The following is a 17,041-nucleotide window of genomic DNA, read 5'->3' as shown; positions in this document are numbered from 1 at the left end:
AGAGCAATGTATGGAATAATATTCACATGTACAGTACGTGAATATGATATGTTTAATACCGTAGCAAGACTCAGCCCTCAACCCTGATGTTTGTTTTCCTAATACAACTGGATTCTTTAGGGGATACACCGCTCTTGATGGGTATCAGACGTTTTAACAAGATTMAATATATAAAGACATTAGCTAACATCCCCCGTGTCCTTTAATAGATGTGGATTGAGTGGTTTCCAAAGGAAATATAATAACCCTCTATTTACGTCGTTACAGCTCTCCTGACGATGGACTACAGAGAGGAACAGACAGGAACAGGGCACATACACTCCTCCCCAAGCGCGTATGTGCTCTCTACTATATCCCAAATGTCTTGGTTTCCATCATAAACCCCTTACTAATGAAATACCTTAGAGGTTCTGGCCATGGTTTAACTCCCGTCAAAGATTCCTCAAAAGGACACCAGTACGGAGACTCTTCTCCCTCTCCTCCCCCGTTCCTTCTCCAAGAATCTCAACCCTAAAACGCTGACCCCTCTTCCAATGCCGACTAAAAGCAATATTATAACTTACTTTTAATTTGGGGGTCACGTTGCTCTTGGAATGCCTTCCAACAGCTGAATCTGCGAGAGAGCGAGGGAAAGGGAGAGACACAGAGAAAGACAAAGAAACTATTATTTATTCAGGCAGACAAAAAAAATGTCAAAGAGACAAATGAGAAGTGCAGTTGGTCGGGGAGGGCTCCGTCACAGTGGTCAAGAAAGTGTTGTCCTGTCGTTGGGAGACGGACAGGACCGCTTGTCTCGCATCACCGCAGGTCATACATGATCAGCCTTTGGTTGTTCATCCTCCCCACCGTACTGTACTGGTCCCAAGCCGGCTGACCCGCCGGGCACCTCTGGAGCCATAACAGGGCATTGTTCCAGGAAGGCCTCACCGCAGAGGCCCAATAGCATGCGAGCAGAGAGGGTCTTGGTGAAGACGTGCTGACCCTGCATGACTTAGTGTGTAGCCGCAAAATGGGGCCAGGCCAAGACCTCATCTCCCACAACCTTGACTTCCATCAAATCCCTTTATTAGACATTTAGACAACGGTTTATCATGGCTACAGCCCAGAACCAGCATATTTTCCCCCCAAATGCAAATATGATATTAAGAGKTAGAATACTAGTCGACCAGATGATGAAGCTGTATATGTTTCTGTTAGGTCTGCATTATGTAGTTCGGGCATTTCTTTGCCAAAGGACAAAAATAGGTATTTCATACTAATATTCCAAACAGTTTTGTGTTCCTAAGCAACATAGTGTAACAAATTCAAAGTCAAAGACAGGCCATTGTTGTTCTGTCCAGGCGGGCTGTGTACTGTATAATATATGTCCGACTGGCCGCTCATTGCCCTGTTGACTGGCCTGGTTCAGTAGACAGGATTGGCAGTGGGTCTGACAGACAGCACCAGGGGCAAAAAAAGAAGCATAGAATTAGAGAAGGAGAATGAACTGTCAGAGGCGCTCTCGTATTGTTACATCACCAACATTTCAAGAATAAAGTTCTATACGGGCACTGGAGTACCGGCGGAGGTAGCGGAGGTAGCGGTCCTGCTGCTGGGTTGTTGCCCTCCTACGGCCTCCTCCACGTCTCCTGATGTACTGGCCTGTCTCCTGGTAGCGCCTCCATGCTCTGGACACTACGCTGACAGACACAGCAAACCTTCTTGCCACAGCTCGCATTGATGTGCCATCCTGGAGAGCCTCACTACCTGAGCCACTTGTGTGGGTTGTAGACTCCATCTCATGCTACCACTAGAGTGAAAGCACCGACAGCATTCAAAAGTGACCAAAACATCAGCCAGGAAGCATAGGAACGGAGAAGTGGTCTGTGGTCACCACCTGCAGAACCACTCCTTTATTGGGGTGTCTTGCTAATTGCCTATAATTTCCACCTTTTGTCTATTCCATTTGCACAACAGCATGTGATTTATTGTCAATCAGTGTTGCTTCCTAAGTGGACAGTTTGATTTCATAGAAGTGTGATTGACTTGGAGTTACATTGTGTTGTTTAAGTGTTCCCTTTATTTTTTTGAGCAGTGTATATATATATATATATATATATATATATATATATATATATAGTGTGGTTGAGTGCAGTACCTGTAGATGTGTAATCTGATGTGCCTGTGTGGTGGAGCTGTGTCTCTCTCTCCCTCTGGATCTGTTCCTTGATCAGCCTCTGTTCCTCCTGCAGCTGCCTGGAGCCCTCCTCCCTCAGACGTGCAATCTGACAGAACAATAACCCCAGGGTTAACAAGGAACATCATTCTCCCAAGGATGGGTTCTGGGCCGATATTCACAAAGCGTCTTAGAGTACCAGTGATAAAATCTGATCTTTTTTTTCTTTTTTTTTTCTTTTTTGAAAGACCAGCTACGGTGCAGTACCATCAGCTCAATAGAATACTACCACCTACTGGTGATCATTCCCAGTCAGTCAGTCACAACACACACGACCCATAACTACATGCATTTAACAGGCTGAGTGCAAGTCATCATGACTCACACAAAAAGCATCCCAAACCTTTTATTTATCATTGACTTTATGAGCAAAGTGTATCAAGTCATGCAATGTTACCTAATGGAAATAATAATGATATGGCAAGGAATGAAAACACTTCTATGGCCTCCTGAGTGGTGCAGCGGTCTAAGGCCCTGCACCGCAGTGCTAGAGGCGTCACTACAGACCCGGGTTCGATCCCAGGCTGTATCACAACCGGCCGTAATTGTGCGCCGCCCTATGGGACTCCCAATTGGCCCAGCATCGTCCGGGCTAGGGGAGGTTTTGGCCGGTGGGGCTTTACTTGGCTCATCGCGCTCTAGCGACTTCTTGTGGCAGGCCGGGACCCTGCAGGCTGACCTCGGTCATCAGGTGAACGGTGTTTCCCTCCAACACAATGGTACGGCTGGCTTCCGGGTTAAGCAGGCGGGTGTTAAGAAGCTCGGTTTGGCGGGTCATGTTTCAGTTGACGCGTGACTCGACCTTCGCCTCCCGAGCAGCGGTGAGACAAGATCGAAATTGGGGCGAGGAAAGAAAAAAAAGAATTCATAATAATAGATATGAGATATGGCTGCAGCTTTGTTGTTTGCCYACGTCTTTAGTGAATTTCAAGGTCAATCAAGGGAAACACGTGAAAGTGTGCGTTATAATAACAGTGGTAGGCTCAGCTGTTTGAGAGGGTGTGGGGACCGAGATGAGAGAGGTGGCTGTGTGTGTTACCTTCACTAAGCCAGTGATTGGAACAGCTGTACTCTGGGGCTGACTGTGTGCGGTGCAGCATTCAGGAGGTTGAGCAGGTGAGCTGAGCATGTGTTGTATATTCTGCTTCATCCACCCTCCTGGATGCCGATTGTTTTAGCCACCTGACTGTGTAGATGAGGGATTGGCATTCAAGTGAAACGTGCCTGTATGATCTGTTCTAGGGTCAGAGTAGGAAACTAGGTTGCATCTTTCTTACCTCCTCCTCTAGAGTTCTGGTGTTTTGGAACTGTTCTGCACTATGGGCCTCAGCCTGGCGTTCTCTGGCCTCCAAGTCTGTGAAAATCACACACACACACAATCATCCTAAATCGGCAGTTTTATGTAACTGAGGGAAGTGCTTGTTGAGATGGCACAGGTTTGAGGGCTCACCTAGCTTGATCTTCCTCCTCTTAGCATCTAGCTTGTTATTCCTCTCCTCCGCTTGTTTCTTGGCAGCACAGATCTTATCGTAAGCAGCCTGACACAGAAGAGAGGAGGACAGTCTGATGTGATGAACAGTTGGAGAGAAGAGGGAAAGAGGGCCTGGTGGGGGGGGGGGGTATGGATGATGGGTGAGTATCAGACAGACAGAGAGTCTTACCCTGGCAGCAGCATCAGTCAGCACCTCTAGGGCCTGGGACAGCTGGTGGAAGAGATCAGCTGGGGAGGAAACACCAAGGACACTGTCATGTTCTAGAGATAATAAATACTGTACAATACATAGAAACATGCACTCTTTCATAGTCCTGCTCAGTGGGGACTTAAGATGTGGTTAAGGGGACCATAGTGCATGTGTAGAATGTTAGCTTTTAAAACAGCAACCAAATGGGACAAAGGTTAACAACGCACGGTAATGATACCTTAGTGAGCTGCTAACACGCGAGGGGAGGTGAGGAGAGAGAAGGAGAGACCAGGGGGGCTGTGTGTTGCGTGTGGAGGAGAGGACTGAAATGAGGCAAGGTTCAAAAAACGAGCAGGCGTGTGCTCTGTGATGTCTCCTTGCCAACGCAGGACCCGGGGCTGACATAAACAGAGACATTTCCTGCGTTAAAATGTGCCTGGAGTCTGACAAAACCTGGTTCCCCAATGATCCACTCGCACTTTTCCCCACATAAATCCACCCAGACCTCTCAATCCATCTCACATTTGCGAGCCCTACGGGGCCACAGGGTCAATCACAAGTACCACACAAATCCCCGGAGCTCGCCTCTATCCACCCCCCCAGCACCGCAAACCCCCAGCTCATAACAGCCCCACTACTGCACGCTTAAATCACTCACGGGAGTTTTTTTTCTTCTATATAACGGACCTCTACTGTTACTCCCTGTGAGAAAAGCAGCACACAAACAGAAGGCTAGAGACTGTGGTGGAAGTGGACGGGTCAAGTTACCTACGCACATGGAGCAGAGCTGGCTGAATGAAAGCCTGCTGGAGTGCCACATTGGCCGGAGCAGCTCAGAGTATTACAGCACAGGGGGTGCAATATGGGGAGGTGGAACTTGACCCCCCCCATTCCTTGGGGCTACAGTGTCAGGGCTCTTAACCTCTCGTGTGAGTGGGTAAATCAGTGCATGTGATGTGAAAGAGMACATTCTTCAACGTCTCCTTTTCATTTCTGGTAAATTTCGTTGTTTTATTCCACTCAGCCCCCCCATTACCCCCTTGTTTCCCATTTTTGACTTAATCAGGAATAGTAAGAGGAATCCAGCAACCGCACAAACCTCACTTTAAACCATGCCTTACGATGGGCCTTTGCCACAGTGATTTTTTTCCCCTGACGCAGAATTATACTGAAACTTCCGAAACTGGTTGTTGACGTTTGTTGGCGACAAGCCGCGGAGTGCCAAAGGGGCTGACTGGGGAAATGCTAGTCATGCTGTCTGGCTTGGGCTGGCCCGCATGGCTGGAGGGCTTGTGGGAAGCCTCTGCTCTGGTTAGCCATGGAGGTCCATCTGGCAGCAAGGTCAGACTCTAGAGGGTTTCGTGGAGGAGATGTCAGCATGTAATGGTGTGGGTTAGGAGAGGAGATGCAAGCATGGTGCCTGTTGACAGGGCCACACTGCACATGAATACCCATGTTAACCTCCCAGTCATACAAGACACCAAATACACACASACTATATTCTCTCAGCGTGTCAGGTCACAATGATGGACGTAGCTAGTGTCGATGGAGTTCAGGTTTTACAATCTGCTACAGAGGCAGAAGGCCGATATACGAGGTGAGGAGAAATGGACATCGTGCCATGTCATTTTCACTCACCTGCTTTTGGGTTGTCTGGGTTCTTGTCTGGATGGCATGTCAAGGCCTTCTGTCGGTAGGCTTTCTTGATCTACAGAAAAAAAGGGGAGAATGAAATCAGAGTCAGAGTGTTTACTCTTTTAGTATGTATGGACTTAGGTCAGCACATTGTTATTCACATTATGTCCCAGTCCACTATGTTCAGTTCTCTATTGAAACCAATAACCTGCAATGGGCAGATCCTCTATCACTGTGTTGTTGTTTTTAACTGCCCCCAGAGTGGATGAATATTTTTGTAGATGCATGCAGTTAGTTCTTCATTTTGTGCACCTTGGTTGGACTTTGTGGTAGAGACTGTACTAGGTTGTTGTTTCGAAAGAATGCCTTCAGAGTTGTTTTTCCTGAATATTCCAAAACCGCTGTATGCATCTTGCCAATCTAGAATCTCTGAAATATATTTCCAACACGATTATTCTTTTTCATGCCATCACTGGCCCGAAAAGTGAAATGTGTATAAAAATGATGGTCTCCTGGAAACATAACAAAAATATGAGTAGAAGTTTGATATGACAGTACAGGGGGTGGAAACGTGTTAAGTAGTTGATAGGGAGTTTAGGCTCTGTTTCACTGGGGCCACATCTTGACTGCTGTCACCTTAATGCTGACAACTTTTTCAAGAAGGATAAATATGGATTGACAGCAGAGGAAAAAAATTACAATAACACACAAACAGTGAACCATTGTCAGTCACTAAATTGGGATGGCAGCCATTAATATCTTGTGTCTCAAGCCAAAACATTTTAAAATATGAGCGACAAACCTAGGGGGAAAAAATACTTTGGAGCATTGTAATCTTAAAAATCAGGTTTTAGTCCGCTTCTTTTTTTTTACTCAGTTGTTCTCTGGAATGTTAACCGCATTTCTTGGGTTCTTCTGGGCGAGTTAATGACAATGTGTTTTTCATTAGGCGATGTCTACTCCTCCAGAGAGGAAGCAGGACCCACTGAGAGAGAAAGCAGCTCTCTGAAGAGACAGTGCCCAGCTTTTCAAACCGCTCCTCTATGCCCAATGAAGACCTCCCGTCCTAATCAGCCCTGCCAGCATTCTGCATGCTTTCACCTCCCCCCTTTCTAGTGATGCGGGAAAAATCAATACAGTTACATATTGCAAAATTATATTGATACTTTGACTACAAATATTTTTTTGTTGCTAGGTAGCATTAGCTAGTGCTAGTCAGCTGTATCTGTACCAAAACACTGGTATATTTATTCTTAAAGCTTGTTCTCCTTCTTCACGTGAGCCAACATGTTTTCAGCACTTATTTCCTTGACTGATCAAAACTAATTTTCTCATGCWCTCTCATCTCTCTGCAGCAGACATACGGTGAGCAATATGTTTGGAACATCAAAACGCAATAAAATTGCAGTATCAAATCGCAATACATCGTGAGAATCTCAATATATATTGTATCTAGAGGTCGACCGATTAATCGGAATGGCCGATTAATTAGGGCCGATATCAAGTTTTCATAACAATCGGAAATCGGTATTTTTGGACCCCGATTTGGCTGATAAAAAAATAAAAAAAATGTACACCTTTATTTAACTAGGCAAGTCAGTTAAGAACACATTCTTATTTTCAATGACGGGCTAGGAACGGTGGGTTAACTGCCTTGTTCATGGGCAGAACAACAGATTTTTACCTTGTCAGCTCGGGGATTCAATCTTGCAACCTTACGGTTAACTAGTCCAACGCTCTAACCACCTGCCTCTCATTGCACTCCACGAGGAGCCTGCCTGTTACGCGAATGCAGTAAGAAGCCAGGGTAAGTTGTTAGCTAGCATTAAACTTATCTTATAAAAAACAATCAATCATAATCACTAGTTAACTACACATGGTTGATGATATTACTAGTTTATCTAGCGTGTCCTGCGTTGCATATAATCGATGCGGTGCGCATTCGTGGAAAAAGGACTGTCGTTGCTCCAACGTGTACCTAACCATAAACATCAATGCCTTCCTTAAAATCAATACACAGAAGTAWATATTTTTAAAACCTGCATATTTAGCTAAAAGAAGTCCAGGTTAGCAGGCAATATTAACCAGGTGAAATTGTGTCACTTCTCGTGCGTTCATTGCACGCAGAGTCAGGGTATATGCGATAATAATAAAAGTTTTGTTTTCTAAATGATAGTTTCCGGAATCGACCATATTAATGACCAAAGGCTCTTATATCTGTGTGTTATTATGTTATAATTAAGTCTATGATTTGATATAGCAGTCTGACTGAGCGATGGTAGGCAGCAGCAGGCTCGTAAGTATTCATTCAAACAGCACTTTCGTGTGTTTTGCCAGCAGCTCTTCACTGTGCTTCAAGCATTGCGCTGTTTATGACTTCAAGCCTATCAACTCCCGAGATTAGGCTGGTGTAACCAATGTGAAATGGCTAGCTAGTTAGCGGGGTGCGCGCTAATAGCGTTTCAAACGTCACCCGCTCTGAGACTTGGAGTAGTTGTTCCCCTTGCTCTGCATGGGTAACGCTGCTTCGAGGGTGGCTGTTGTCGATGTGTTCCTCGTTCGAACCCAGGTAGGAGCGAGGAGAGGGACGGAAGCTATACTGTTACACTGGCAATACTAAAGTGCCTATAAGAACATCCAATAGTCAAAGGTATATGGAATACAAATGGTTTCGAGAGAAATAGTCCTATAAATACTATATTAACTACAACCTAAAACCTCTTACCTTGGAATATTGAAGTCTCATGTTAAAAGGAACCACCAGCTTTCATATGTTCTCATGTTCTGAGCAAGGAACTTAAACGTTAGCTTTCTTACATGGCACATAATGCACTTTTACTTTCTTCTCCAACACTTTGTTTTTGCATTATTTAAACCAAATTGAACAGGTTTCATTATTTATTTGAGGCTAAATTGATTTTTATTGATGTATTATATTAAGTTAAAATAAGTGTTCATTCAGTATTGTTGTAATTGTCATTATTACAAATAMATTTWAAAAAATTGTCTGATTAATCGGTATCGGCCTTTTTTGCTCCTCCAATAATCGGTATCGGTATCGGCGTTGAAAAATAATAATCGGTCGACCTCTGATTGTATCAGCAGCTAAGTATCAGGCGGCAGGTAGCCTAGTGGTTAGAGCGTTGGGCCAGATCAAATCCCCGAGCTGACATGGTAAAAATCTGTCGTTCTGCCCCTGAACAAGGCAGTTAACCCACTGTTCCTAGGCCGTCATTTTAAATAAGAATTTGTTCTTAACCGACTTGCCTAGTTAAATAAAGGTTAAATAAATTAAAAATTAAATCATGATAATGTCGTATTTTGAGGTCCCTGGCAATTCCCAGCCCCGCCCCTTTCACCACAACCTCATCTCTCCCGTGCTGCCAATCAATCAGAACCTGTCCAGTACAACTGGATAGATCAAGGGCCCCTTTCTGTTCTGCACGTCTGGAACGTTTGCATAGGACGTCATCTACTCCGGGCAACGTTTCCCTGCGTGTCTATTTTTTTTGTTGCACTATTGTATCTAAGGAATGTGCCAAAATAGACAGCGCAGACYGGCTTACTGACTGGCTGTTAGTGAACTGAAGAGGATGTGGTAATGCATCAGCAGTCAGAGAAGACATTTTAACTATCTGGGGATGAGCCTATCCTGGTCTGGACCTGGTGTGCTGTCCAGAGAGGGATAGACAGGATGGGATCGCTCTGAGGCTACACATTATTACAGCCCTTCACTCAGAGAGCTTCCTACATACAGTAACATTCAGGTCAGTAGAACTATTTCAAGCAGCAACGCTTCCCCCTCAGCCTTCTACCACCTCTACTATCCAATCACTTTCTGCTCTGCTGCATTTCTTGTCTCTCATCTCCTGGACCACCTCCTAATCCTACTCCTTCTCTTCATCTCCCCCCCAGAGTTCAGCACATTACCTCAGCCGAGGAGTGAGTCAGCGTCAGCGGTGTATGCCCTGTTTGGCAGCGAGCTGAACGTCATGAGAAGCTCCTGAGTTACTGCCACTGCCCAAGAGAAACACATCAGCCGGTTGAGAGGTCAGATTGTGACCTCAACTCACATAGTGGCTTTGGCCATCACCAGACCAATCTGATAAGTTTACGAATCTCTGTCATTTTGTAAGGTCAAAGTAGGTTTCTCCAGCTGCCCGGACATCTACCAAGCTCTTGAACAAGAGCAACCTGTCATCAAGCACGCTGTGCTGAAAAACATCCACGCTAGTAATTGTAACACCGTCAGTAAATCAAATCCCTCAGAGTGGTTACCTCACCTCCCTTTAACAAGCTCCACAGAGGCCCTTATTCTCATCGCCTTGAGAAGAACTGGGCTCAGGGGCTGGAGGATGGGGTGGGGGAGAGATCCCCTCTGTGTTAATAACAGCCTATTTGGTAAATGCGTGCAAGCACTCCAACAGCAGAAGGACACCCTCTTGGGGATTACTGACTGTGGGTTTCATAGTGCTCTGCTCGGCACTGGGGCTCCATAAGACCAGCCAGACCAGTCCAGTGCCAGGTCCCCCCCCCCCATCTCCCCCATCTACTGCTAGCAAGTGAATACTGCTCCCTTAGCCCTGAATTTAGTTAAATACATCATTGGTCCCATCACTGATGTAACACGCAAGCCCCAATTGAGGTAGACCCAGGGTCATCTGTACATGCCAATGTGGCAACTAAAGAGTGAGCTAATTCAGTGATAAGGGAAAGTAGAAATCTCAAATCGGGACAGGTCCTCTTGAGTAAGGAGGATCAATAACAGTGGCAACTACAAAAACATTACTGTTTTTCCAGTGCTGGATATCTTAAATAAATTATGAGAATGAGACTTCTTAAAGGAGCAAATTAACCATAAGACTAACAGGACGTGGTGCGGCCAGCCCAGTACATCACTGGGGCCAAGCTCCCTGTCATCCAGGACCTCTATATAAAGATGGTATCAGAGCAAGGCCTGAGAAAATTGCCAAAGACTTGCCAACCACCTAAGCCATAGACCGTTCACTCTGCTACCGTCCGGCTCAGACAGCTTCTACCCCTAAGCCATAAGACTGCTAAATAGCCAGACAGCTTCTACCCCTAAGCCATAAGACTGCTAAATAGCCATAAGACTGCTAAATTGTTATGGGTAATTGCACCGTAATGGATTTTTCACTTAAAATGTAGGCCAAACAAAAAACATTGATTTCATTTTACAAAAACACATTTACTGGAAGAACTGCGCAGATGCAAAGTTTAATAACAGAATTTCGGTAAAATCTCCCTCCGTTTTTTGCTATAATTTTAATGAACACTGCCCCCAAACAAAACCAAGAAGTTAAAGATGCACTAAAATTATAATAGTTCTCCTAATTTCAAGTATAGTGTAGAAAATCATTGTACCATCTAAATCACTGTGAAATATATTTTCCATATACCAAAATATTGTATTTTCAGCTGTTTGAAGCTGGTGTACAAAACCGAAAGTAAAAGATGCAAAAACTAAACTTAAAAAACAGGAAGCATAGAAATAGCACACATAGAACAGATCTACCGCTTCTTAGACTTGCTTTCAATAACTTACATTTCTATATGAATTTGATCAGGTCGCCCAAAAAAGTACATATTGCAGCTTTAAGACACTTGAATAATGCAACACGGCATGTAGAAATGTCGCAACTTAATTACTGTTCGCCAAAATGTCCATTACAGGCTAGAACACTTTACAAAGCAAGAGGATAAAGGTAGCTTCCAGCTTTGTACGCTAACTTTCCAAGCTAACTTACAGCTGAAGCTAAGATCAATTTACTACACTAGTACCTTGTTTGTGATAATATGCTAACCATAACACAAAATATTGATGATTACAAAGCTGATTGTGACCAAAAACCTTTGTCTCTCCCGCCTCACATCACTCCCAGTCAAGATCATCTTTGCTCGAGCCTCAAACTGTGAGTGAGACAGCACGCACATTTATAAAATAAGAGATTGCTTCTTCTATGCAAATGTTGTTGATCAGTACAATAAAATAAGTCCCAAATGGAGGGGACACAGATTGTTTTTCATCTGTAGCCCCGTGAAATCAGCCAAAACAATCTCACTAACTCAATGCACGCACACACTCCTATTGAATATTAATTCACCTGTATTGTGAATAGGCCTAGGCTACATCTTGATTTGTCCAGTTTATCAATAGAGACCGACCATTCAAATCAATTATTACCATTATGTTATGTCGATAGATTGGTAAAAAATTAAAGTCAAATTGACTGCATGATTGTATAATTGATACATTAATGCATACATACAAAAATCCAACATTTCAAATGTGATGATATGGAACTCAAAAGATCTGTCTGGATAAAGTGCCATTCTGGGAGTTCGGCTAATAGGCCTTTTTTTGCCATGGTACCGTTTTGGTATTGAGTATCATGATGGTATCGTGATACTAAACCTACTGTAATATCGGTATCAAAGTCAAAATTCTGGWATTGTGACAACACTATACTACTGTGCTACGCTGACTAAACTTGTGAACCCAATTGTGGTTTGTGACTACTATGATTTCCCATTGTAGCAAATTCAACTGCWGAAATGAAATTACCGATTTAGAAACAGAATTGAGTTTTAATCACTTAAATCACAAAATGTATATTAGTAAAAACACTAACTATGATAAATCTACCTTTACTTTGTTACTTCTGTGAACTTTCATTAACCTCCCTCCTCATGAGAGAGAGAAATTAGAAAATATCTTTAAAATGTGGGTTTTAGGTAACTGAATTTAAGACTTTTTCTGCTAGATGTTTTCTAAGACCCCTTTTCCATCTGTTTGACCAGAAATCAAAGCCTTTGTCTATTCCTTATTTTTAGGATGGATAATGGATAAGGCTCCTATGAACTTCACGTTGGTGCTCATGGGTAATTTTACGTGGAAATTACTTTAAATGGTTCCCCGGAATATCTGCACTGACCCTATCTTGCACTGACTCCATGCAGACTCACAAGACTATACATGTCTATATACACACTCACTACACTGACACTCTCACACAGAACCCACACACATTCACAAACACTGCATACGCACGCACGCACACACACACACACACACACACACCACAAACACACACTTTTACACTCATATACTGCTGCCTAGTTACTTTACCCTGCCATCATGCACATATCTGCCTCAAATACCTCGTACCTCTGTACATTAATGTGGTACTGGTATTCCCTGTATATAACGCCATTTTTGTGTGACTATTTTTCGACTCTTGGGAAGGGCTCGTAAGCAAGCATTTCACGGTAACATCTACACCTGTTGTATTCGGACATGTGACATAAAATGTCAATTGATAATCACGCCCATCCCTCCCTCCTTAGCAGTGGGCTACTTACTTACAGTACCAGTAGGCACACAGTAGCCTAATGGTTGGTGCCTGGTGAAATCAGGCTCTCTCTGCCACCCGCTGCCTGCCACAGTCTTTACTGCATGCCCACATCTTGTACTCATTACCCGTCTGTAGTGCCTATTACAGCTGACAACTGGCCCCAACACAGCCACAGCAGGACCCCAACAGGACCCACATGGGTGGCTGATTAACTACCTGCTCTGCAATTGGGCCATCCTCCTAAATTACACTGATCTGGCATTATTAGAAAATTATCCGCTGGAGAAAACACATGCAAGGAAGAAAGAGAGAGAGAAAGAAGGAGAAGGGAGTGGTGCAGGGGGAGAAAGAAAAGGAAATTATAAAATATGTACAGAGGTCGGGGGTACAAAGCGGAACGTGTGTGTGTGTGTGTCTACGTCTACTAAGATGAAATTGCAGTTCAGCTTCCAAAATGCACCCTGAGCTGAGCATATCTCACCTGACAAGAACATTTGTTTGGGACAGTGACACAATTAGCATGAGTGGGGCCTGCCAAGGGCCAGCTGAGTTACTCACCTACCCGAGGAAAGTGTCTTCTGAATGGATGTAGGCAGCAGAGTGCAACGGTAGGATGCACAGTGAAACGCAGCCAGCCTGGCAGGGGGTCACTCTATTCAGTCCCACAGCTAGCTAAGCTACAGTACCATGAGCTGTTTTAGCCACTGAGGCCTAACATTACTGCAGTCAGGGAGCCAGACACGAAGAGCAATGAGAAGGAGAGGAAGGAGCTCCACATGTAAACGCTGCGCTGTCATGATAAAGTCCATAAAGACATCTGCTGGTGAATAATGTCTGCACATAACTCAGATATATGTAGACAACCTAGCCGTTTTAAACAGTCACACTATAGGTAGGCTATATTGTGTCTTTATTAGCCAACAGAAATAGCACCAGGCAGCCACATTGCTGAATCTTATTGAATTTGTTGGTGCCTAAACTGTGTTCGGTCTATTCCCTTCCTCTGTAAAACAGCCACTTCTTTATCCCTGCTGATATGCAGGAGCATGTGGCTGAAAAATGATAGCTGGCCTGTTTAACTGTCAGCTACAGGAGAACTCTGTGGCAAAAATGACACCAGATAATGATTCACTCAGTGATGTGCATAAACCACAGGTTCCAAGCCACCAGCTCCAGCTCCCTAACTAAAAGATCTGCAATCCAAAATGAGAGGAATTTCAAAACCAGAGATAACGACAGAGGTAATTCAAACCAGGAGGAGTAACAGGAAGCCGAGATTCATCAGGGAATGGTTTACAAGCTGTTGCTAAGCCCACATTAACATGATCTTGAAAGACTATTTCCTCTCTCAATGATAAAACAGCAGTCCTCCTGGTGTAACAGTGGGAGAAAACAACTGTGACATCTGACATTGTAGATTACACCACTTGGTTTCACAAATTCTACCAGTCCCCACACACGCACCGGTGTATGCACTACTGCTCACTATCTTTCCTGACCATCAGCAAACCTCACAAAACTCAGCTCCCCATTTCAGGGACTCTTTCTGTCCAAGCCACAACCACTAACTTCCCTAAAATACTCCTCTGGGGTGGATGAGACTTTGAAATCCAATTAAGAAATTTAACTCTTCCCACAATTTGGCAGCAATGTTAATTTCCTTCTGGCCTGCAGACTTTAGGAGCTGGAAATTTAGCACGGAGGTGATCGTGAAAATGACTGGATTTGGGGGGACACACGTAGCAGGCTTATCACCCATGGAGCATGGGCAGGGAAAATAGGACAAGGGAAGGGGAATCTTCCCAGAGCAAACCAAATACCCATGTCTGCACATAATGTCATTCAGACTAACCCATTACATTCTGTTTCAATTAGGTGGAGCAGCCTTCTGTTTGAGCAAGCAATCAAACATACTTGTTTAACATGCAGACTGCAGTACAATTTCTGATTGGCAAACAATAAGATATATTGAGGAAGATAATTTGTTTCTTGAACTTATCCAAATACTGGCTCAACCAGTACTTCTTGGTATCCCTTGGGAGAATCAAACAGGACCTTCTTATAGTGCTAGACAAGGAAGCCACAGTCTAATTTTGGCAACATGATGCATTGGCTTATGAGTCTGATTTATCATTTCAGAAGACATCTGCTCCAGGAGGTGTTGCACTTCATCTGCATGCTTCCTTCAGATACAACCCACATCTACAGAAATGGCAAAAAAATGGCTGGCTCTGTATTATCTTAATAAAAACTGTCATAGGACCACTAGATACATTGAATTTTGAACAGTACTACGCCGCCACTTAGTGGCCATTTGAAGATACTTTACTTAGAACACACAAGAACACACAATACCTACAGGCTTGGTAAAAATATTGCTAATGACATTATCCATGACGTACAAATTCTGACCAAACAAAATTATTAGGTAACTAACGTTAGCTTGCTTTGTTCATAACCAACCTAGCTAGTAGCTCTGGTCCAGGGCTAAGTGCTCGTCCCTCTAACACAGCAGAGGCAACTCGTTGTTGTCGTCGCGTGACTGGATCAGAGCTAGCTGGCTTAAGTATAACAACCCACTCCCGTCTGTGCTAGCACCTTTTGGAAGAGCAGAGATAGGTCTTTAGCTATGTTATTATGTACCAACTAGCTAACTAACCTACTGCTAAGTTACACAAGGCGTCAAAGTTTGTAAACTAGCTAGTTAACGTTAGTTATCTAAAGTAGCTAGTTAGCAAGCTAGCTCCGTATTGCTAGCTAGCTAGCCATCACTCACCTCTTTCGCTGTCGCTGTGTCTTTAATACCCAGTAGACCATATAGGTCCATCTGTAAAAGGTCTTTCGCTGTCTTTCCTGTCATGTTATCTTTCTTTCGTACAATATAATAGCTACCAAAACAAACGTTAAATCAACGTCCTAAAGATGTTTGTTGTTGTAGCACGTATGGGTTGAACGTTTCGAACTTCCAATTCGGACTCATTCACTTCCTGAAAACATACCATTATGGGAGGTGTAGTTTAAGTGCACTACACGTCATTTATTATCGAACTTGCACGATATTGTGGATTTTAAATGATACGTATTGAATTACAATGATATTTGCAAGAATGTTGATCTATTTGGTCTAGTGTGGCATATTCAAATACTTTTTGCTGACTTTAAAGTGATCCATTTGGGATATCATTGTGATATGAAAATGTTGTAAATAATTAACAAATATTAACTTTTTGGTGTCAAAGTGTAATATTTATTTACCTATGCAAACTGTACCAGACTGGCCATTATAATATGGTAATTGTTATGTATGGAACGACGTGCTGTAAGTCTTACTGTATGTTGTTATGGTTTACGACAGTGTGCTGCTTTAAGGATGAATGGGTTGTGAGAATGAGTGTACATGTCATTAAACGAGAGAGTGATGTAAAATGTGAAACCGTGAAGATGTGCGTTCGTCTACAGCTACGCTAGATATAACAGTAATATTAGGACATCATTTAAAAAAAAATGTTTAACAATGTTTGAAACAAGGGTAAGAGAGGGTACATTCATGAACATTTCATATGGGTTATTATGGCATAATACACTCTGGTTTTACTTCTGGATGTCTGGATGTGGGCTTGTGGCTTACAGAGGAAGATAATGCAGCGAGTTTCACGGAAAGCCCATTATTGCAGCATTCCCTGAGAGGCTGGTAGGACCCCTGGAGGTAGGTGCCCTGGGGCCCCAAATGAGTTAGTCCGGCCCTGTAAACAATGCCAGTCTGTCCAGTTCCTAGAATGATTTAGAACTTTCTGAGAAGAGAACAGCAATCACACACCCACACAGAGACAGGGGCAGACTGGCCATCTAACATTTCGGTCAAATGCAAGATGGGCTGGTCCATTTTTGGCTTATTTGTACTGTCTCCATTTATTTGCATATGTTTTATTTTTTTATGATCATTATCTGTCTAGTAATGGGGGCCTCAAGGAAATAAATGGGTTAGAAATGCCAACGCCGATTTCTGGTCCCAGTCCGCAAAGCACACAAATGTGTGTGTAATTAACTCTACGATTGATAATTTACCAGTTCTAAATGATGAAGTAGTCAATCAAAGAGTTACTCTATAAACGAGAAATGCATTTACTCAAACC

General features: G+C 43.5%; 1 protein-coding gene across 1 annotated transcript in view; it reads right to left on the bottom strand.

Annotated features, from left to right (window-relative positions):
- Nucleotides 1–15,898, bottom strand: part of LOC111963234 (dnaJ homolog subfamily C member 17) — a 47,760-nt gene extending 31,862 nt beyond the window's left edge. The window contains exons 1-7 of the mRNA XM_023986543.2: nucleotides 15,685–15,898; nucleotides 5,536–5,605; nucleotides 3,877–3,935; nucleotides 3,666–3,753; nucleotides 3,493–3,569; nucleotides 2,138–2,264; nucleotides 564–613 (exon numbers count right to left, since the gene is read on the bottom strand). Of these exons, the coding sequence (XP_023842311.1) occupies nucleotides 564–613; nucleotides 2,138–2,264; nucleotides 3,493–3,569; nucleotides 3,666–3,753; nucleotides 3,877–3,935; nucleotides 5,536–5,605; nucleotides 15,685–15,768 (555 nt within the window). The 5' untranslated portion in view covers nucleotides 15,769–15,898. The remainder of the gene's footprint in view (nucleotides 1–563; nucleotides 614–2,137; nucleotides 2,265–3,492; nucleotides 3,570–3,665; nucleotides 3,754–3,876; nucleotides 3,936–5,535; nucleotides 5,606–15,684) is intronic.
- Nucleotides 15,899–17,041: the final 1,143 nt, after the last annotated feature.

Source organism: Salvelinus sp. IW2-2015, linkage group LG4q.2 (assembly GCF_002910315.2).
Source record: "Salvelinus sp. IW2-2015 linkage group LG4q.2, ASM291031v2, whole genome shotgun sequence".
Taxonomy (NCBI): Eukaryota; Metazoa; Chordata; class Actinopteri; order Salmoniformes; family Salmonidae; genus Salvelinus; species Salvelinus sp. IW2-2015.
This window is presented reverse-complemented; position numbering and strand designations above follow the sequence as displayed.